This window comes from Marmota monax, unplaced genomic scaffold (assembly GCF_021218885.2).
Source record: "Marmota monax isolate L192 unplaced genomic scaffold, Marmota_monax_Labrador192_F-V1.1 WCK01_AAM20220418_F8-fsc00001, whole genome shotgun sequence".
Classification (NCBI taxonomy): Eukaryota; Metazoa; Chordata; class Mammalia; order Rodentia; family Sciuridae; genus Marmota; species Marmota monax.
The window spans coordinates 2,235,865-2,259,561 of record NW_026693777.1 but is presented as its reverse complement, the minus strand read 5'-3'; the positions used below and the strand labels follow the sequence as shown (position 1 = coordinate 2,259,561).

General features: G+C 35.7%; 1 protein-coding gene and 1 non-coding gene across 6 annotated transcripts in view; one reads left to right on the top strand and one right to left on the bottom strand.

Moving 5' to 3' along the window:
- Slc25a21 (solute carrier family 25 member 21) overlaps positions 1 to 23,697 on the top strand; it is a 519,050-nt gene that overhangs the window by 203,101 nt on the left and 292,252 nt on the right. For 2 of the 5 annotated variants that reach the window (XM_046461040.2, XM_046461038.2), the window contains exon 2: positions 4,279 to 4,371. The exons of the other annotated variants lie outside the window; for them this stretch is intronic. In XM_046461040.2, the coding sequence (XP_046316996.1) occupies positions 4,279 to 4,371 (93 nt within the window). The remainder of the gene's footprint in view (positions 1 to 4,278; positions 4,372 to 23,697) is intronic. 5 annotated transcript variants of the gene reach the window in all.
- LOC124104858 (U6 spliceosomal RNA) lies at positions 19,237 to 19,343 on the bottom strand. The gene has a single exon (XR_006855543.1). It is a non-coding gene; the product is annotated as a U6 spliceosomal RNA (small nuclear RNA).

Genomic DNA, 23,697 nt, shown 5'->3' with positions numbered 1-23,697 from the left:
TTTATATTGTTGTAAACCTAGAATTTTGTAACCAGAAAAACTATCTTTTAATAAGGAAAGTGAAATAAAGATATATTCCTGTTAAAGTATAGTCTATTTATAGTAGTATTATGAGCTGAATTGTGCCACCCTCCCCCATCTCCTATATTTGTAGGTTAAAGTCCTAACTCTCATTACCCCAGAATATGACTTTATTTGGAGATAGATCTTTAAAGAGGTAACTGAACAAAAATTAAACCATTTAGATGGGCTCCTTTTCAGAGTCCTTATAAGAAGAAGAAATTGAAATTAGAGAGACACAGGGATATATGTGTGCCCAGAAGGACAAATATGTGAGAACAAAGCAGTGAGAAGGTAGCTATTGGCAGCTTAGGAAGAAGCCTTAGTAGAAACCAATCCAGCCAACTCCTTGATCTTGGACATCCAAACTCCAGAACTAGCAGAATATAAATTTCCATTGCTTAAGCCTCCCAGTCTTTGGTGTTTTATTATGGCAGCCTTAGCAAACTAATGGAAGTAGACCTTTCTTTGTTTACCAAAAGACCTTTAAGAAACACATTTTATATTCAAGGACAATGACCTGAGTCTGTTTTGTTAACTGCTCTATATTAGCACCTACACCAAGGCCTAATGTATAAATAGGCACCCCAAAATATTTGTGAAGTAAAGCAGATGTGGCAGCCAGACTTATGGTTCCTTCTTTCCACATCTAAGTTTTAGTTTTAGGTGAGGAAAAGGATGAAGCAATGTTGTGAAAGTGAACTCAGAAATATGGACTATTTACTGAAAATGTGTTCCTTTAGTACATGCTGTCTAGAAGACTTTTATATCATGTTTCAAAAAATCTTGTATTCAAGATTCAAGTGAAAAGAAAAATAACTTTTCCATTTAAGAACTTTATAGGTATTTAAGTCTAGAGACACTTAATGTCAGATAAAAGGCCAGATGTTTATATTTAAGCATTATTTATTCATATTTTATGATGATTATTAACATTATTTTGGTGAATTTTAAGAAATATATTTTTTAAATGTTGCTTTAATTTAGGCCTGGAAAAGTAGCACAAACAAATGCATTTCTTAAAATTAAAGGTTTATTATTTAGTGTGGAGTGTTTGTATTAGCAAATTAAAAAATCTTCTAATAATATATTAGACTCTTGGAGAGTTATTTCACCAACTTCATGGGTTTCTGTGTTATCAGAAGAATCAAATAAAAGCACATTGGCACAGGAACAAGTCTTTTTATTTTTATTTTTTTGCTCAAACCCAAGGGAGGCAGCATGTGCAGAACAGAAATTTCTGGCTAACTACAACATTTAATGAAGATGTGAGCTCTTTGGCATCTACAAGATAGATAGAACCTGACCATCACACACAGAGATGGAATTTTTGCAATACCCGTGCTCTTCTTTATCATGCTTCTTCATGCAGTGCATCTTATTACCATCTTCAGTTTTTGCCTCAGGGTGATTTTTACTATGTTAAATAAAGTAAAGGTAACTAAGTAACTAAATAAGTTACTTTAGTGAATGATTTTCTATATGTATTTGTCCTTTACCTATTGGAATTTTCTCCTTATCATTTGGGGAAGTTCTTAATTTTGGAATAGGGCATATCCACTGCTCTGCCTCAGTGGATTTAATTTTAATCTTGTTTTTCTTGACCCTGGCTTCTTGATATCTTTGGAGACCACATAGTCTTTGAAGGCTGAACTGACTTTCCAACCTCCTGTCTCCTGGTGTTTTATCTTAATTTTATAGCCTTGAAATTGGTCTACTGGTCTACTTTTTAACTTTCATTTTTTTCTGCTGTGCTTGCTAACCCCATAAGTTAGAAGTCTTGTTTAGCTGTCTTAGTTAAATCTTCTATTATTCAAACACTTCTGTGCTTATAAAATTTTGTTCTTTGATTCATGAGTATGATCTCAATAGGATGAAAATAAAGTTACTGTGTTGGTGTAGTTAATAATATTTTACTATTTTTTATATACTGCAGGTTTATTCATTAAGAAATATTCACACTAAGAATGATATATGAATAATACACAATGAATAATTTTAATCCCTGAGTCATGCTTTCTGTGATGGTATATTCTGAAACAATTTCCTCAGTGCATAAATTCTTTAAAAAGGAATTTAAAAGATTCTAAAATCAGTTCTAAAGTTGAATTTGGTGCTGAAATTTTACTCTTACCTATAAGTAATAACATCACATCATGATAATAATAACAGACATTCTCTATATTTTGTAAGAACTTTCCAGAATATTTGACTCTATAGGATTATTGTCATCATACTCCAAAAGGTATAAAATAATTGGGATAGCTGACAGAAAATGTAGAGTATTATTTGTATGGTGCCAAAATGATCATCCAGTTCAGTAAAATAGTAAGGAGTAAATTCAGTTAATACTTCAGATAGCTAGTTGGATATTGAGAAGAGCAAATGCTTAGTTCAGTGATTTTTTGATAGTTGTTATTGTGTATACCCAGGCTGTGTCTTAGTAAATAAATGGAAGGTAAAGGAAAACCTATTCTGTGATGGTGTCATCTCATATGCCACTAAAAAAAAATCGTCTTTGCCCTTAGGGTTTCTCTAGGTCTAAAGAAACACTCAGAGGATACACTGATTCTGTCTTCCAGGATTTTATAGGGCTAACATTCTATAGGAATTTATTGTTTAATCAAAAAAGAATTTGCTTCCAGACAGCAGCTTAGAGAGTATTTTCTGAAGATCCTCTACTCTGTACAGGATACCCATCTTTCTACAGAACGTTACACAGACCAGAGCACCATGTTTAATTTATATGTTGGGTTTTGAGAATCTGGATTTTTCTCCATGATCCATTATTTATTTAGCCAATTAAAAAGGTTTTTTTAAAGATTTTTTTTTTAGTTGTAGATGGACACAATACCTTTACTTTCTTTCTTTATTTTTTATGTGGTGCTGAGGATCAAACCCAGTGTCTCACACATGCTAGGTGAGCGTTCTACCACTGAGCCACAACTCCAGCCCCCAAACATTTTTTATTTTAGACAGTGTAGCAAATTTTTTGAAATACTGCCTCAGTTGTTTGGGTCACTTCATTATCTATTAATTTTTACTGATACTTTTGGCTGAGTTGTTTCTCAGTGCAGTAATAACAAACTTGGAGGTAAAGATCCTGTATTCTACTTTTGTTTGAGTACCTTGATGGACTAGATACTTGGCAAATATGTGTTTGACAGTACCAATGTAATGCAGTCTAACCTGCTAGAGCATATTGTTTTCCTATGGTAAATGATCTAATTTTAAGGACTAAAAATAGCTGCTGGATAGCAGTGACCATAGTAAGGTAGCTAACAATGCACTGATGTAGAAATGTGTTGAATTTATGGTTAATGAATTTCTTAGGCATTCAGATTATCAGATTCTTCCAGGATAGGACATTTTCTTCCAATATATTTTGAGAATAACCAAATACGAAATAGGAAATGATACACAATATATAAAACTTAGCCTTCTGAGTCAAGTAATTATAGTATTCTAGAGCATACTAAAACTATTATATTTTTCAGTTTTACATATATAGGACTTTACACTCTATTTTGAGGAATGAGAATCATCATAAAATAGAAATTAAATATATATAGATAAGTATTACCCCTAATAATTGCCATCTTAGAATTTTTGCAGCAGTCATACCACTGCACAAAATATTTTTGTCTTACCCTTAGTGCTAAGTTGAGTCACCGAAGCAAACAGCTAATCACTTATATAGCATCTTATACTCATGTCTTGATTTTAACCAAATGGTGTACAGTGTGATCATATTATTGCCAGTGGTGCCTCCAGGTGATATTTTGACATTTACAAAGTTCAAATTAATTCTCAAAAGAAAAGTTTTGTGACCAATGAGGAGAAAGGAAGGAAGGGAAGAGCAAGGGGAAAAGAAGAAAGAAAATGTGGGGGGTGGATGGGGAAGCCAAAGCTCCAAGGGCATATCCAAAAGAGGTATTCCTAAAGTGCCAAAGAAAGACACTAATGCTATGTGTTTGTCTTTAAAAGACCACAACATTGAAGGAGACAAAAATCTTTTTTAGTTTTAAGATTGTTATGTTAGTTCTGTCTCTTTTTGGTAATGATGTGTGATATAAATGAATAGTATCATAGATTATGTTATATAATTAATAGGCTTTAAGAAAACAAACTTTATTACAAGACTCCTACTTGTGTTATAACCAAGGTACTTGTGTTAGAACCAAGAAAATTATTATGTTGTGATATTTTCCTCCCAAGGTTGTCTTACCACAAGAGATAAGAGGAATCACCAACCATTCTGCTTTGCCAAGAATTTGGGGAGAGGTGGGGGCAGCCACTACAGAATTCAAGGTACCTACCAATTTTGTGTTTCATTTTTAGGGAGATTCCTTATTATTTCTGATGGTTGTGTGATGATATAACAGGCATTTTCAGTAAGACCTTTCCTGAAAACCCTTTGTTTTTTCAAACATGGAAGCATATACTGTGAGCTGGGGTTTTGCTAAGCAAAAAAACTGAGACATAATTCTCATCTCTGGTTAACAGAGAACACCTTCTTCAGAACAGGAAGGAAAAGGAAGTTTTCATTTCAAAATGAGCCAATGCCACTTTTCCTCCCCATTACAAAAACCAAAACCGAAACTATTAAAGACAGATTGGGCAACAGGTTATTTGATCATAGAAATAAAAAAAGAGAGAACAACTAGTTATGTGAATTTAACTATTTGTGTCTTGACAGAATTTGAATGCAAAATCATAAAGTTATACATGTCGCAGGGGAAATACAAGTCATATAAACTTTTTTTTTCCATGTGCATAATGGAAAAACTTATGCTTTTGATTCTGTATTTCTCAAATAACATTTATTCCCAGGTATAAGTGAGCAGGTCACTTCAATGGCTGAGGTTGAGGTGATGACTAGGTGGTGGGAAATGGAGCATTAGGACTTGTAGCCAATAAGGTGGCAGAAGAGATGTGTAGAATTTTGCATGCAGGTCTCTCAAAGCAAGAGGATGAAATTGCATAGGCTGGCAGGTGTGGCCACAAAAGAAAGGGAAGTATGCTTCAGGTGCAAATCCTAAATGACATTTGATTCCTTCTGAGGCAGAGTTTCTGCTGTCTCACCTGGTGGCTGGCAAGTGACTCAGCATTTTCCAAAGCCCTTACTTGCATTAACCTTACTCTGGATGTGAGGTCCTCTTGGAGCTCAGGGTACCAGGAGAGGTGAGATGCAAAACCTCTCACCACATCCTGACATCCCATTGCATAGGCACTGTGCATTAGGGTTTTTTCATCTACAAGTCATGGCTTGTTCTTCAGGAACCACTAATCGTTTAATTCCAGTGATGCCAAAAATATGGGTCAAAAAAAAAATCAAATGATTGCATAGACAACAACAAAAAGAAAACAGAAATGAATATGTAGCTTTGAACCTTTGGGGATATTTGAAGTAAATTAGTGTTTGCTTACTGACTTTACTCAGGTCCACAGGAAGCATTTTGACCACTCTGTGGTCAGTACTGATCTCAACTTTATATGTTCTCATATGACATGCACATGTGAAGAACCTCCACCACTTTTGGTGGACCTGCCTACAATTATTTCATGGGCTCATTGCATGTTTCTTCTTTCCTATGCTGCATGATTGGTGGTCTTTTGTACATTGTGCAGATGTTTCTCTTGTGCTATTTCATGATTATTTTTCAAGTGGCCTCTTAGTCAAGGGATGGCAGGTCAGCACATGAAAACATCTGCTGTTACCATTTTTCTAAGCAAACAGCAGATGGCATTGCTGCTGTCCTTTTGATCTGGCGCAAAAATTCCCAAGGCTGAGGTGTTGGTTTACATTGACACTGCCTGGCAAGGAACTGCTTGAGAGTTTGCCTCCCCCAACAGTAGCACTGCTTACAGATGTTTTCTCTGCAACTCTCATTTTTAGTTTGTTTCTTCCTGTGACTCTACTTCTGCAGGGTGTCATGAACTTTGATTTTTCCCTCCTGTGTCTGTTGCTTGGTCATCTCATTGATATCAACCATAACCCTCAGGTTGTTTCCCATTTATCACCTGCTGGAAGTACCACTGGTGTTGCCATAGAGAAGACAGAACTGTATGTTTGGGTCACCTCAGGATTTGAACAATGATACATATATGTCTCGGATAAAACAAGGTTATTTGAAAAATAGCTGAAACACCAAGCTTTGTCTACATAGTACCTCAGGCAAACATTTTACCAGCTGAATTTGTAAAACTTTAATGCATGTATTTTTTTAAAATTTGCTTTTAGTTGTAGATGGATACATTACCTTCATTTTATTTATTTATTTTTATTTGGTGCTGAGGATCAAACCCAGTGCCTCACAAATGCTAGGCAAGTACTCTACCACTGAGCTACAACCACAGCCCCAACATGTACTCTCTTAAATCTGTAATTATTGAACAAGATTATCTTTACAAACAATGCAAATATGCAGAAAACAAACAAACAAAAAGCCAACTTCTTAATTTTCTAGGTGGAGAACAGCCTGTTGGAAGAAAAAAAAATCCGCTTAATTTTTTTCTTGTTTATACTGAATTTCCAATGACTTTAACTATAATGTAAACTTTGGTATTCTACCATGCTTCCTCATTCTTTGACATCTTTCTTTTGTAGGTGTTTCTTTTCTGATACTGTCAGTCAAATCTTTATGTGTGTCTTTCTGTCTTCTGCCTAGCCTTGTATATCCTGTCACGAGTTCCAGAAAGCGTCAATTTCCTCATCTGCAAAATAAGAATAATTAAAGTATTTTCCTTATAGAATTGTTGTGAGGATTAAATGGGATAATGTATGCTTAGCAAGTGCTTTAAAAATTGCAGTCATCATTCTCATCATCACTTCATCATCATCATTGCCTCATTCATGGGTCAAAGAGTCAGAGGACCCAGCTTGATCAAGTCCTAGCTGAAATGTCAGGCACTATTATTATCTCTTCTTTCTCATCCTAAGTCCAAGTTTTATTGCCTTTTATTTATTACTTGGGTTTTTGTATTATATATTCAAACTCCACATTGACAATTAAGCTATTCAAGTTCAAGATGCTATTCTTGAACTTATTTTATTGGATTACTTGAGATATCTATCAATATTCTATCTATATGCAGTGTGTGTGTGTGTATGTGTTTATTTATTTATTTATAGCTTTTTGGCTCAAAAAACTCCAAGTTCATATTTGTAACTTGACATAGTATAGTGATTATCACAGGTAAAGTTTCTAATTTTTGCCTTTGGTTGTTGGCAAGACAAAAATAAAGCCTTTGTTAAACCTGCACAGGGACTGATATACTTTTAAGTACACCTCAGAGTGACCTGTACCTTTCCATATATTCCCAATTTGTCATTGTCCACAGAATTTCATCCCCTTTAACCTGCAAAACATATGATGATACTAAGTGACAGGTAGATATGCATACTGGATTGCTTCTTGTGTATCACATGGTCAAGCTACTGTAGTTCCATTCGATTTAAGTTTTATGCAGCTATTGTTGTCTGTTTGTAGTCTTGCAAAATTGGACTTTCAAATGGCCCAATTTTCTAGGATACGTAAGTTTTCATAGCAAAGTATTTGCAGCCTCAAAAACATATAAGCTTTCAGAATATTTGGCAGCTATCTGAAGTGATTAGGAAAAATGAAATAATTTACTGCTTTTAAATTTTTTTAAGGCAAGCTCTCAAATCTAAAAAAGTTGTCAAAATGAATTATTTTGTGTTATTTTCTTGGTACATGCCACCTTTTCAGAATTTTATTAAAAAAATAAAAAGGGAGGAGTAAAGAGGATATCTAAGAAAGAGCGTGACTCATTTTTCTAACAAGAAAAGGCAGTCGCTGACTATGTGTGGAAATAATGCCGGAGCATGTCTGTTAACATCTAAGTCATTGTAGAATTTGGGATTACCAGGAGTCAGTAAACCTTAAATACTGGTGATTAGTTTAATTAACACTGGAAAAACAAATCTCCTTCCATCTCTCAAACACATATTTCTGGTGAACCTATCCCAGTATCCTTTTATTTCATTTCCACTCAGTTCTTCTGGAATTTGTCAAATCCTCTTATTAAAATGTTCTTTCTTTTTGTTTGTATGTTTCCTTAAACTCTAAAATGAATAGACTTGTCCCAAATATTCTTACCCATTCTTAGACAACTTCTTATTTTAGCACAACATTTGACTGTATCCTTTAAAGTTTTGAGTTGAAAATTGAATTTGCTTTAATTTCTTCTCCTTCTGACCCAATTAGGTTTCCAGTCTTCATCCTTTGAATGAATTATTTTGTGTTATTTTCTTTCTCCTTTTTCCTGTGAGGTTGCAGCTCATTTTTCTATTCTTTTCTTAGATTTTTAAAAACTCACTTTACAATCTAATTGTATCATTTAACTATTATAATTTATTACACTTTAAATTGGATTCTTTTAGAGAAAACTTGACCTTTTATTAGTTATGCAATATTTACAAATCAATAAATTATTAATTTTCAACTATAGGAAGTGAACTCTAAAAGGGCCCTTGTCTGTCTCCTGAACCTAAATCTGTCTTCCCTATCTCCTGCTAAACACCTTTACATCAGAGTCCCTCTAATACAATAAAATCACCACATCCCTGTTTCTGTTTATGGAACTAATTACTCATCCTACCCTGAAACTTTGGCATGTTCTTCACCTTATGCCTCCTTTTTTCCCCACATTTGACTGGCCACTCGTCCATTGAGCAGCCTATGCTGTTTTTCACATCCATTTGCTCAGTTCTAGGTTTACATCTTTGCAGTCCTTGAGACTTTTCTCCTCCTCCACGTTCCTGACATTATAATTCATTTCCCACCTTGCCACCCTACCACCATATGTACCACTTCCAGCCTTTTTGCTTCCTGTCATTCTCCATTAGCTTGCATATGGCTGCTGGATTTTTCTTCCTTAAGTGTAGCTCTAATAGTTGCTTTTCTGTTGTGTACATAATAAACTCTTTCCTTTAATTAAGATCTTCCATATTTAAGAACCAAATTTTTCTTCTGCCTTTCTCCTTCATGCTGTCCTCTATACCTCCATATACTTTGGGCAGTTTTGAATTTCTCTGATCTCTCTGTGCCCTTATGGTCCTCTCTATTATTTTTCTCATGTTCCTTTTTCTATAAGTTCTCTAAATCTCCTTCTCGAGTCATGAACTACCAGGGTACTAGTCAAATGCCACTTCTCCGTAAAGCCATCCTTGATTATGCTACCTCCCCCCGCCAAACCTACTAGTGAATTTTCACTTTCTTTATTCTTTTTCTTGATGTGTTAACTCTTGCCTTCCTTTGTTGTTTGTTGTGTTTACTTTTCTCTTTATGGCAGGAATTTATAATCCAGTGTCTTAATTATTTTTGTATTCTCCCTGAGAACAGTATAGTATTTATACATTCTTGGTATTTAATAAATATTATATGTCTTGAAATATGGGATTCACATATATATACATATATACATACAAACTCACACATACAAAATTAAAAAGTAATCTTCAATATCTCTGTTTATATGCATCCTCTTTTTAACACAATAATCACAGCCAGTATTTATTTACTTTTGCAATAGTCTGAAACTCAGGATCTCCCTTTTCCAACTAAGACTTGTGTGCCCTGAGAAGGAAAGTAGAAATAATTACCTGGAAGCCTGGTATTGCTACTTCTGTACTAGTAGGGAAAAGCTGAAGGTACTTAGTTGATTTCAGTTTACATGACTGTGAGCTTACATATATAACTTAACTTTAAAAATTTAAAAGAACGTTTTAAATAGAGATATGTATTTATTCTGCTAAGAAGTATTTGAAGCCGGGCATGGTGATGCATGCCTGTAATCCCAGCGGCTCAGGAAGTTGAGGCAGGAGGATTGAGTTCAAAGCCAACCTTAGCTATAGTGCAGCACTAAGCAACTCAGTGAGACCCTTTCTCTAAGTAAAATACAAAATAGGGATGGGGATGTGGCTCAGTGGTTGAGTGTCCCTGAGTTCAATCCCCGGTATACACCCCCCACCAAAAAAAAGTATTTGAGTCTTTATGGGTATGAGCCAATTGAATGCATTCAATGTATGAATATTTAAATGTACAAAATGAATATATAAATACAGACTTATAAATGTAAAGATGCTGAAAATTTTTGAAGGATTTTATTTAAGAGCTCTTCAAAGAGTTAAATACTTATAATACACCTAACCTATACTAATTTCTTACCTTTATTTTTAGATCAACACAAGAATACCGACATGAAAACATTAGGTTCACCCATATGAAACTGATGACAGTTGAGAAATGGAACAAAAACAACAATTTCAAGTGGTTCAATCCATGTAAGCATGGAATGAGAACTGTCTTGAAACTTAGAACTTACTGCTTAGGATCTGTGTCTATCTGGTTCTTTCTTCACCCTGAACTGGCTTGTTATTTTCCTTTTCACTTAGCATATGGAGATAAAGTGCTAATTAGTAATGCTATTCTTCAGGTATACTGGTAATTATTGGTTTAATTCTTTCTATTTATTAGTTCATAGTAGTTCATAATTAGTTGAGTTTATTACACTACTAATTAAAATATAAAATTAATTGCATATTTTCTTTACTTTGAAGTTGGTCTAAAGGTGTATACATGCAAGACATGACTATGACTCAATAACTTTCATGTACATATGTAAGTGAATTATGTTCACTGGCTCACCCATTCAATCACTATCCCATCAGTCATTGTTTCTTGAACACCTATTCTGGGCACACCATCCTGAACCAGCAGAAGGTTCCAGGCTTCAGAAGTATGAAAAGTACCTACTCTATGATCTTTGTCTAACCCATACACACTGTGATAATCATTATTATGATGTGAACACAATTGTTACTATTAGCTAGCTATGTTAAGAATTTCTTTTCGTAATAACAATAATTGATATACCATTTCCCCCCTCAAATTTTTATGACTAAGGAAAGTTAATAGAAACCAAAGGAGATGTCTTCATTAAGGAAAAAAAATCAAATTGCAACAACTTTTATAAGAATTTATTGATTATTTGTCTAAGGTAATCATAGACAGTGCTGAGAGTCATTTTGCCCTTAAGAACATGACTCAGAACTTGTGCCTCTAAAACTACAACATACACTAGTATGGCAGTATGTAAAAAAGTGGATATGTAACCGATGTGAATCTGCAATATGTATACGGGGTAAAAATGGGAGTTCATAATCCGCTTGAATCCAATGTATGAAATATGATATGTCAAGAGCTTTGTAATGTTTTGAACAACTAATAATAAAAAAATTTAAAAAAAACTTTCCTTCCTTTATGCCCTGCTTGGGGTGGAATAACTAAAGAATAAAACTGAGATTCTAAGGGTTCTTAATAATCAGCTTAGTCAAAGAAATAAAACCCACAGTGTGATTTCAGGCCTCCATGTGTCTGGTAGACTGTGGTCTGTAGTCACGCCCTCTTGTTTCATAAAGGTCTTCCATAGCCCACAGGGCTCTAAGATACATAGAACAGCCAAGCAGATCTACCTCCACTCCAGGAAAAGCAGCTCAGCATAAGAGCTGTGTCAGCAGAGGGTTTGGAACCTTGGTTGTCAAAGTCAACATGTTTATTTATTTCATTAATTTGTATCTGTTTTATACATTAGTATCATATTTTCTAATTTAATTGGAATTGTTATAAAATAATTCAGAAGAGGAAAAAGATGAATTTTCAGATATATTTCATTTCTACATTAATTATTTCAGATACCAGTCTTTGATTTTTTAAACATCTGTGAAACTTCACAATTAAAAAATTAAAACCTGAATTAATTCTAAAGGACTTTAGTCTGATTAGAATTATTAATTCTGCTTTTTTGAGAAGACCTTACCCCTTGGCTACATTATCTTGGGATCAGGCTATATTTCACTGTATTTTCTTTGATATGAGTACAGTAAAATACCAGACCTTAAAATACAAATCCCTTGCTGGGCTTCTTCTCCCTGGGAAAGAATACACTTTATGGCCAGATGGAATGGCATCATGTCTCACTGTTGGGGTAGCTCAGAAAAGACAACATCACCGAACACTTTCCATTCTCATACCGGCCAGGCTTCTTAGTTTAGTCAGGTGCTGTAACTTGGACCCAACACTGAGCTGCAGCTCAAGAGACAAAACAGTTGGAAAACTTGGAGAAAGGCTCTAAGGGTCAGTGAAATTTACTGTGGGCAGCTGCTGCTTCAAAGCCACTCTCTGTGCAGAAGCCTATTAAGAAGTAGTAGGTTATGTTCCTGCCGTTTCCCCCAGCATGATGGATGATGCTCTGAAAAGAGAAAAGACTTCCTGTTCCACGGAGGTGGCTTTCCTCAAGGCCACCTCACCGCCTTTCTCAGGCTCTCTCCATTCCGTTTCTAACCATTGAATTCACTGCTCCACTACATGTAATAATAACCTGGGCTTGTCAGGATGACTGACTGTGACTCACCAGTGACTGCTTGTCCATCAACAGGACCTCCCACTCTCAGAACAGAGTCTTAGCTCTGCTGTCAGTCCAGGGGGAAAGGGCTGTGAGGGCATTCGTGAGGGCCTGGATTCAATCCCCAGCACAGTAATAATAATGATAATAATAATAACAAAAAAGAGAAAGAAAAAGTACTGTAAGGGAAAAAATACAGTTGCATATGGAGTTGCATAATAACAGAAGAAGTGACATTAGAGTTTGCTAGACTTCCTTTTGCCTTCAGAAACATTTTCACTTTACCTCAAATTAAGAAATTATTTTTCTCTGGCATGCTCTTGGGTCATGGTATTTGCCAAGAGTGGTGGCGTACATGCCATTCACTCAGTTATACATACTCTTCCCTTGCTTTACTTCTTAACTGTGACTCATCTTTCCATCCTTGGTTTAGAGAGAAGCCTGAGCCTTGTTTAAGTGAGAGCTCTCAACTCAAGGTGCTTGTAGTGAATGTCTTTTCCATTTTGCAACTGTTTGGGTCACCATTTGAGGAAACTTTGTCCTGCCACATGTTATTGGAAACTGTATCTCTCTCTCTCTCTCACACACACACTCTCTCTCTCTCTCTCTCTCTCTCTCTCTCTCTCTCTCTCTCTCATGCCCAATGCTGTCCTCCTTGCCCACAAGGGCAGGCTCCAAAAGGGCAGACATGATGACTGTCATTTCTCACTTATTCTTCCAGTACCCATCACTCAGTGCATATTTATCATTGCTGGATACCACTGATATTTAATTTGTACATCATTGTTACATCCTTTTCATAGGCATAGAGACACAGCAATAACAGTTATAAGGTACTTTTACAAACAAAGCTGAGTGTTTAGTAAAAAGCATCATCTGCTAGTAGCCCTTCTGTATATGCAAAGAGGTTATGCATAATTTGTAGGTACAAACCTCAGAGTTTTCAGATCTAATAATTATATATATATATTTTTTTTTCAAAAAGTTCTTTCTTACCCTATCCAACAATGGTTATGAAGTGCTAGTGTGTGTTTAGCACAGTCCATGATGCTATGTAGAGATAGATAAGATTCCTGCCCTCCTGAGGCTTATCATGTATATAGGAACATTGTGTAAAAACCAAAGAAGAAAGTTTTCATTTATGGGAATGTGGGAGAACCACAAACACAAAGGAGAGAAAAATCTATTTTTCTGACCTTCTATAGTTCATGGCTGTGAATTATGAAGAATGAAAATGCAACTGATCTCCAGTTAATTGGTGACTTATATAGATCAATAACCCACGAAGCTTGTGGTTTCATTCTAAAATTAATCTACCACTCAAAAGGAAAAATCAAGTCTTCCTTGATAAGATTTGAGGTGCTGGCAGGTACATTTTGATGAGCATTATATTTAGATTGAACTAAGGAGTTATTTAGGAAAATAAGGATTCATGTGGAAGTTTCCTCCTACTGTCTAATTTAGAGGATTTTCATTCCCTGTGGAATTCCTTCAGGGGTTGCTGAAGGAGGTGTCAAGAAAGGAGGAAGTCAAGGGATAAAGTTCTGGTCCCTCCAACTCACAAACAGAAAGGCTCCTTGTAGAAACATTTGTTTTAGAATTTCATTAAAAGAAATTATTCTGCTGCCATGGTTTGCTAAGTTTTCTTTAAATTACCAAGTTCAAGAAAATCTTTCTCAGGACAGATGGTAGTTAGTTTGAATGTTGGGGAGCAGAACTTGAGTAAGCTGAGAGGTGTAAAAGTAATTCATAGAGCAAGATAGAAGCCAAGACTTTTCCTATGAGAAAAGCAAGGACATTCTTCAGGAAATGATAAGATGTTGACACTGATCCTTTGATCAATTGGGACATTTGGTCAGAATATTCTGAATCTACTGCAGGACATGCAAGGGTTCTTCTTTGAGGTATCTGAGTTGAGTAAATGAGTGAACTCCATTGACCAACTCTTGTATTTACTCTAATTGACCTCCATGGAGCTTGGAGTTCCTTCCTCTATGCATCAAATGGTGGGAAGTTGTTGCAATGTACATGAACTATAAATCACTATGTTGATGGGAAACTCCCTCTAACACACACATTTTCTTTTTTTTGGGGGGGGGGAACACTTTCTTGAAATATTTACTTGGGGGTAGCAAATGAATAGAAGAGCAGAGAAGCTACCTTGAAAATGGGGAGTAAGCATTTGGTCATGACTGTGGCTGTGATACTCCTGCAGGTGATGCTTATGAATCCCCATTGTCTGCCAGCCTCCACATCTTTATGTTTTAGGTGATTCTTATCTCAGACTCAAAGCATATTCACAAATTGTCATCAGATGGGTAGGGCTGTCTTATAGATTGTAATTTATTTTTAAATTTCTTAATCATAATTTAATGAGAATCTATTGGGATGAGAGAGAAGATAATAAACCCAGAAAGAAAATATTTCTACTCAAATGTACTCCAGGAAATATTGGACTTGTTCCAGAGTATTCTACTTTTATTTCTACTAGGAACAAATAGGAATGCTAAAGCTCTTATGTGGAAAATATGTCTATATATAGTTTGTATGTATTTATATGCTGAAAACAAAATGAGACTATTCAAGGAATGTTTGGAATTATAGAATTTTCTGTAAATATCAGTATCTCATGAAATCTTAGTCTTTTGTTAAAAGTTGAGAAATTTAAGTGACTATGGAAAATTCTTAAAAATAATAACAATAACAGTAATTTTATTCTTAAGCTATCAAAAAATTCATGACCACAATTCTCTAATCTCATTGAGAGGAAACATTAAAAAAAAAAAAACAAAAGCAAAACCCATGGCCAGAGACTAAATTTAATGGAGTGGGAAAGATGGACAATAACTGTGGAATTGCAAATTAATTATGTTTACATGAAAAATCATGGTAATTATGATATGAAATGTGATGCCCTTTGATTACAGCAAAACTCTGTTCTATAGATCAGGATCAAAAGGGAGAATTTTTAATTTTCCTTCAATTTGGTCAATTCTGGAGATTTCAAGAGGGAAGCAAAGCTAACAGATATTTATGAAAAGAATCAAATTAGCATATGCACTAAGCAATAGGTCTGTGTCTTTTGAATAACTACAAACATTTAAAACTGACCATGAAGTAGATAATTGGAAGACAAAATCAGAACTCAAGTAAAACCATTTCTTCAGTAATTTTGAAAAGTCTATTTATAAAATACACATGGATAGAAAAAAACTATACTAATAAATCAGAACTAAATGATGCAATAAAAATAAAAATTATTATCCTCCCCAATCAAAAGTAAGCTTATAATTCTGATTTAATAAAGCTGAATATGTATGTTCACATTGGACAGCTTATCATCTTAAAATGTACAACTAAATTATAGTTCTGGATTATCACAGTGATCAAAATTATGTTATTCGACTGCAGGAACTGATTCTACTTATCTTTATAGTCACTTTTGCTTATTCCTGAATGTATTGTTAGAGTGTTGACAGGCTACCAGTAATGTTACTTTGTCCTTTTACTGCACCTCTCACAAGAGGATCTTTAAGAGCTTTACTCACATTAGTGTGTTATTCCCAGGATTATTCTTCCTGTTTTATAACTGAGGAAACTACTTCCCATGGATATAAGTAACTTGTTCAAAGACTGCAAACCAGCTCTCTAATGTTGCTACAAAGGCTCTCCTGATTCCAGGGCTTGACCATTCCACCCTCGAGATTAGCACTTGAAGGAGGCACTCTGTGATGGCTCTCACCCAGAGAATGGTTCTGTGCACCACATTAAATTAAGATTTTGTGAACATACACAAGACATACGTTTCAATGTCCATAAAGAAAGTGTTTACAGAGCAAAAAAAAACAACATAAATATAGAGAAAAATGAGTAACCCCCTGCATAGAAAGGTTGCCAGACATTTCATCTGCATTGGCTTACACTTAATATTATAAACAAGCTGTTGATTCACAAATGAGGTTGCATAGACTTAGAAATATTTTATTGGTATTTGATTTCAGTCCATGACAAGTAGTGTTTATTAGAAAGTAATAAATCTGTATTCATTAAAATAATTATTTACTCATTTTGGTTTTTCATGGATTCAGACTAGGAATATGTATGCATAAGAGTCTTGGGAAAGGAAGGCATTAAATAACTCTTATAAATATGGCATAAATGCAGTTTTGAAAAGAGGTTTCAAAGGACACATGGAGAAGAACCTTGTGGAACAGTGAAAACAGCAAAGTCATAGACAGAAGATGCCATTCTTCCCCTACCATTTGCAGCCTCTACTTCAGTTAGCAACTTTCTTCATAAATGAAAATACAGTGTTCTACTAATTAATACTTTGGATAGGCAGTGAGGGGTCACCTGTGTGCTCCTGACATTCTTCAAGCAGGCTTATAAAGTTAGAGCAGGACTGGCCTGACTCTGAATAAGGGTAGATGCATTTTGTTGCATAAACCTTTAGTACTTCATTTTGTAGGCAAGGTTAACTTCCTGCAGCAAAGCATCACAATGTGCCTTCTACCCAGAGAGTTTACAATACCAGGCAGAATGGCCTTATGCTCATATATGTTGACCTGTCTATTTTGGTCCCAACCCCATCCATGGTCTGTATTCCTTTGTGATGAAGGCAGACAGAGCCATTATAATCCCTACATGAATGATCTATTATTTTTACAGATAATTTTTCCCATTACTCTGTCAGCCATAAATACCTATTTTGCTAGCATGCTGTTTAGAATCACCATAATCTGGGGAGGGATATTTTATACCCTCTGTTTACATGTTCTAAGCAGTGGTTTTGCATGACTTTGGGGAATAAAACAGCAGAAGGGGGGATATTTTAAAGATAGAATAAGCTTAATGGCTTTTTCATTTATTATTTCTTTAACCTCTTTAGTATACTATGTGGAGATATGTATTAAGCTTTTGAGGAAAGGGGTGCTATTTTGTAACCAAAAGAAAGTGGAAAATATTTCTGGAACATTTTGACTTTCTTTCAACCTCTTTAGTGACTCAAAAAATATGGAATAATAAAATAAAAGTTCAAAAACTGCCAACTCAGGTCTCACAATAACTTTCCTGACAAAAACTAAAATTAATACTGTTCATATTAACAGTTATACTCTACTATCAAAAGGAAAGTTCTGAGTCAGAACATCATATCTCCTACTTCTAATTCTAGAATCAAGTAAAACATTAAAATTATAAATTAAGTGATTTCATTGAGTTTGGTATGTCTAACCCTTAAAAGAGACCATTATCCTATGAGGTAAGAAAAGTTGGTTAGCTGTATAGCATTTTATTATCTCTAATCAAATTGGAGAATAATTTACTTCCTTTTCCAGACACTTCTGAAACAGAAAAAATGTGATATTGTTTGCTTTGAAAGCATTATTCTAATGAATAGCATGAAGCCTAGTAGATGGAAACAGGGATATTAACAATAATAATTGATATGTTAGGAAATGGTTAGGAAATTGATAGATTAGAGAAAGGATGAGTGGTAGGAGATAGTAAAGGCAGTGAGCCACTTTGGAAGCTGTCACAATTGTCCAGAGAAACAATGAGAGGAGCTCAGATTGGGGTTGTGGAGATGGAATTGTAATACTTCCAGGAGCCAACATGGCTCATAGCCTGGCCCGGTATTATAAAACCTGGAGGAGGCTGTCACCAGTGCTCTAGCTCCTGCTATGTTTAAAGAGTTTAGATAGAGTCAGGGTTCAGGGAATACTTCTTATCTCCCTGGTACTGGGGAGGGGATGGTGTGTCTCTTTATATCTGATGTAGTATTCATGTGCAAGGAACATTTGTAAGACACTGATTAATAACTCTGGAATGTCCTGCATTTCCTTTGCTTCTCCCCAAAATACATCAGAGCTTTGGGTGTCAGCTGGAGAGCCCGACTTCGAGTTACTCCTCACCAGCAATAGAACATGGATGGTGGGAAAGGGTATGTCCCCAGAGCTAGTGAGATAAGATTGAGGCTAAGGACAGTCAAGGAGACAATACCAGGCCTGGAACCAAAGGGACAAGTCACTCTTGGGACCATCCTCTTTTACAAGATCTTCTAAGTCCTGTATAATAGTGACCATTTTCTTAGCAAGTCTCAGAGCAATGTTTCTTAAAGTGTGTAGTCCATAGATGTCCTTTATGGAAAAACACCCGGGGACATTTGCTAAAGGTACAGGTGCCTAGTTCTCTTACCATGTCAACAGCATTATTGATGTCAGAATTCCATCTGAGGATTAGGTTGTTGTGCTCTATATTGTGTGGACTTCCCCTTTTCTGGTTATTGGCAAAAAGCAAGAGTTACATCTAATGAGCATGGCTCCATGTTTGGGGTGGCTGGAGAGCAGACTCACCATGTCTGTTTAGATAGGTGTTCCCAGGGTCTTTCTTGCTTGTTTTGGCTATGACTGTGTTTGGTGCTGCTGAGCAGAGCTGTGCATATAACTGCAGTTCACAGCTGTACTTTTCTCACTCGAGTGGCATTTTCTGTAAAGGTGCAGGCCAGAGAAGAAATTAAGGAATGATCATAGGACCACACATGGGAAAAGTGATTCTGAGTATTAGGAAAGGAAAAGACTGAGGTGGCAGCCTGGGGCAAGGAGAATAACAACAAAAGAGATAGCAAGAGGATGGCCTCAAAACAGACTAAGGATAAAATAGAACATTTTTATGACAATAGCGCTTGAGAAATCTAAAGAATTATTAAATACAAATCTTATTGTGATTTGAAAAACACTTGAATTTTTTTTTAATATGGAACGCTTCATGAATTTGCGTGTTATCCTTGCGCAGGGGCCATGCTAATCTTCTCTGTATCGTTCGAATTTTAGTATATGTGCTGCCGAATCGAGCACAAAACACTGGAATTTAGTATTTTTTTCACCTACCTATTCTTTCTACCTCATCTTTCTCTCTACCCATACCACTGGCTTCATATGGAAAACTAGTTCTCAGTTGAAAACAAAATTTTCTCAATACTATCTTGTTTTCCATTATTATCCTAGAAATTCTGAATAAACTTTCAGTCACAAATACGCATTTATGTGAGGTTAAGTGGTAAAACTAATGACATGAAAATGATATAATTGGATAGGAATAGGATTCCTGAGACTAAAAACAGGGATGACACACATTTTCCAGTGAAAATAAACAGCCATATTTTGGATTAAAGGTTTGCAATTATTTTTAACAAATTACAATTTTCTAATAATTTTTTTAAAGTAGGTACATTTCATGGACCTTTCTACCATAGGCTTTTATGGATTTTAAACCTAGCTCATCTAATTCATTGTTCAGAATGTTCCCACAAAGAAGCAGAGAGTGTATTGTCTTAATTGGATAGGTGGGAGATCTAACAATTACAAAACTAAGGTGATCTTCTATACAGGATGTGATCAGCAAGTGCCTGCAGGAAGATTCCAGCCCATATCTTCTGGATCCAAGTTCAATGACTTTTACTCTAATGTTCTGCTTTTTATTTTACCTTAATGTTTCAGAAGAAGGTAGACATTCAAACTACTTCTTGGTCACTGATTACTAAACGATTAGGAACATCCATCATGTGTTAGTCTGTTTGCTCGGAACTGACAGAGAGGAATTGCAGTCTAAATTATGGGATCTAGATTCAGAAAATTCAAAGATCTGAAGGTCAAGTTAGCAAAAACTGTTAGCCTTTCTTTCATCTTTTTCTATAGGTATCTCAGACCACTTGGTGATTTCAGACAATGTCCTTCCTTCCCCATTTCTTTGACTGCTCTAAGAGTCTTCAGGCTCTAGAAAAATTAGCAGACTGAGCATGCTCAGGTTCAAAGACCTTATTTCTTCGGCTGTGAAAGCAGGTGAAGCATTGCCCCTTCAACTGTAGTCAGTGGGGGAATACAAGAGATTGGACTATTTAAAGATGTTTCTCAGGGTTTACTTTTAGTACAATAAAAGGAGACTATTCTGATTTAAATGAGTAGGATCAGACACAAAGGGCTGAGGATCTAGCAATCTAAACAGTCAGTTCCACCTGTCTTGACTCCATCAGGGGGTTTCCTCGAGGAAACTTAAGAAGGGAAGAGTGATGGGGGAGGGCAGAGGAGGAGTAAGTGAATCAGTTGTTCTCAGTCTATGTGTTGGGAAAGAATGGGGCACGTCTGGAGAAATCTAGGGCAGCAACACCTACTGAAAGCAAAAGTGGCCTTGGATTCATGCTGCATATTCTGGACTTGCTCATAAGACATTTTTAACTGAGAGTCAAAGCAACCACAAGAAGCACATAACAGTGTTTTCTTCATTCCATGCTTTTTTATGGCAGAAACACTTATTTATTGGACAGCTAAAAGGTGAGTATAAGAATTTGTGGAATCAATATCCACAATCTAACAAGACAGTTTAAACAAACAGACCTTTAAAAGTATGTTAATATACCAGCTGTTTGCTGAACACATTTTTGGAACATGGTCTTGTTTCTAGAGGTTCCCTTTGGGTGGGTTTGATTCTGTCCACTCTGTTCTGATTCATTTATTTGGCTGCCTCATGTAAGTTTTTGACAAGCAAGGTCATCTTACTCAGGTATCCTCCTCCCTTCTGGCTCTTTTTCATATGCATATATGTGTATATCTGCACACACATATGTGAACCACCATTACATGGGATGAGGTTGCCCATCTCCCATGTCTGGGTAAGGCCTCAACACCCTGGTGATAAGGCTAGTTCCCACAAGGAACAGTTGACAAATTTTAATATCTCTGTGACATCAGAAACCTTTCCCCCTGAACTAATGCTTGTGTGTTAGCTACAGTGACCATAATGAAACACATATCTACAGTAAGAAGATTCCTTAAAGGAAAATTTTCTTTTCACCTTATTTTTTATGTGAAATAATAAAACACTGATTACATGGGACAAAACATGAACTGAATGTTGTTGGAGCTGTAGTTGTCTGTGTTTCTCAGTGAGTGTTGTCACCTTTGAAGGACCCAGAGAATTGTGCGTGGTTACCTCTTGGTGATATATGACACATATCATAAGTGATGTGATATAATAGAGAAAATTGTAGGCCTTTTGGTGGTTTGGTTGTCTGGGAAAATGCACCTGGAAATGTTCAAGGTGAAATACCCTCAGTAATTGTATGTGTTTTATATATATATATATATATATATATATATATATATATATATATATATGCCTAATGGCTAAGTTAAACAACAACAACAAAAGCCTTTAGAAACAATCATTAATATGAAGAGAGAACCTACAGTGTGAGAGAATATCTTTACTACACACACATTAGATAGAGCACTAATTTCCAAGATACATTAAGAACTCAAAAAACTTAACACCAAATAAATAAATAACCTAATCAATAAATAGGCTAAAGAACTGAATAGACACTTCTCAGGAGAAGATATACAGTTGGTCAACAAATATGTGAAAAAATGTTCAACTTCCCTAGTAACTAGAGAAATGCAAATCAAAGCTACTCTAAGATTTCATCTCACTCCAGTCAAAATGACAATTATCAAGAATACAAATAATATTAAGTGTTGGTCAGGATGTGGGGGGAAAAGGTACATTCATACGTTGCTGGTGGCACTGCAAATTGGTACAACCACTCTGGAAAGCGGTATGGAGATTATTTAGAAAACTTGGAATGGAACCACCATTTGACCCAGCTATCCCACTATCCTGAAGGACTTAAAATCAGCATACTATAGTAACAGCCACATCAATATTCATAGCAGCTCATTCACAACAGCTAAAGTGTAGAAGCAACCTAGATGCTCTTCAATAAATAAATGGATAAAGAAACTGTGGTATATATACACAATGAAATATTACTTGGCATTAAAAGAGAATAAAATTATGGCATTTGCAGGTAAATGGATGGAGTTGGAAAATATTATGCTAAGTGAAGTAAGCCAATCCTCAAAAACCATAGGCTGAATGTTCTCTCTGATAAATGGAGGCTGATCCATAATGGGAGGTGGATGGGAAGAATGGAGGAACTTTGGGCAAAGTGGAGGGTGGGAGGGGATGGGGGATGGGGATAAAAAGATGGTGGAATGAGATAGACACCATTACCCTAAGTACATGCATGACTGCACATATGGTGCGACTCTACATCATGTACTATCAGAGATGAAAAATTGTGCTCCATTTGTGTACAGTGAATCAAAGAGCATTCTGTCATCACATATAAATGATTAGAACAAATTTTTTTAAAAAGACTTTAAAAATAATATCTGAAGATATTCTTCCTTTATTCCCTGCTAGCATACAACCCAACAATGTCCTGTGTTATATAAGTTCAAATTAATCAAAAGTATATTTGACCACTGCCAATGGAAACATTAAACTTTTGCATAGAGTTCCCTGAAGAGACAGGTGTGTGTGTGTGTGTGTGTGTGTGTTTCAAACAATGAACCATAAGCAAAATTCTGTATATATAAATATCATAGTAAGACAAATCTGTAAAATAAAACCATCTTCATGATCTGGCCAGAGTCTATACTAATGCCAGTTGTTAAGTGGACATATGAATTTCTTTGGAAAATAAATCATTTAGCAGGCACTTTGTTTCCCATCAGAGATATTGTTTCCATGCCTCATTTATACCAGCAGTTGCATTTGAAATTCTAATCAGAGTTAAATGTCATTCAGGCAATGTGATTTATGTCCCTTATTTTGGAGTTCTATGTCCTTTTGGTTGTGGTTGATGAAAGATGCTTTCTGACTTGATGTTTATCTGGGGCAGCAACCCTAAGGTCATTGTACTGGGGAGCAGGAAGGATCCATAAACATCACCTGTAGTAGCCCACCCCACTTTCATCTCACCTATACTATCAATGAGGAAATTAAAACCCAAAGAGGTGGATTCTCTTATCTAAGGTCACAAAATACATTAATGAGTAAGCCAAGATCAGAATTCAGGGTTCTTGCTGTGGTCAGCCTGTTTCAACACTAGTATCAGCTTCAATACCTTCTCTACTCATCCTAGTGAAAACTGAAGAAGGAACCTTTTGCTCCCTAGTCTCCCTGAGTCTGTTACGTCCTCTGAATCTTTGCTAGCATGAGCATGGTCTCGGAATGAGGATGAAACCAGAAGTGAGAGTTGAAAGGAACTGAAGGAGATAATGACTATGGATGAATATCCTGTGCCTCTAAAATAATAAGATATGTTTTCTTTTATGACTCACAAAGTTTCTCTGATAGCCATTTCAA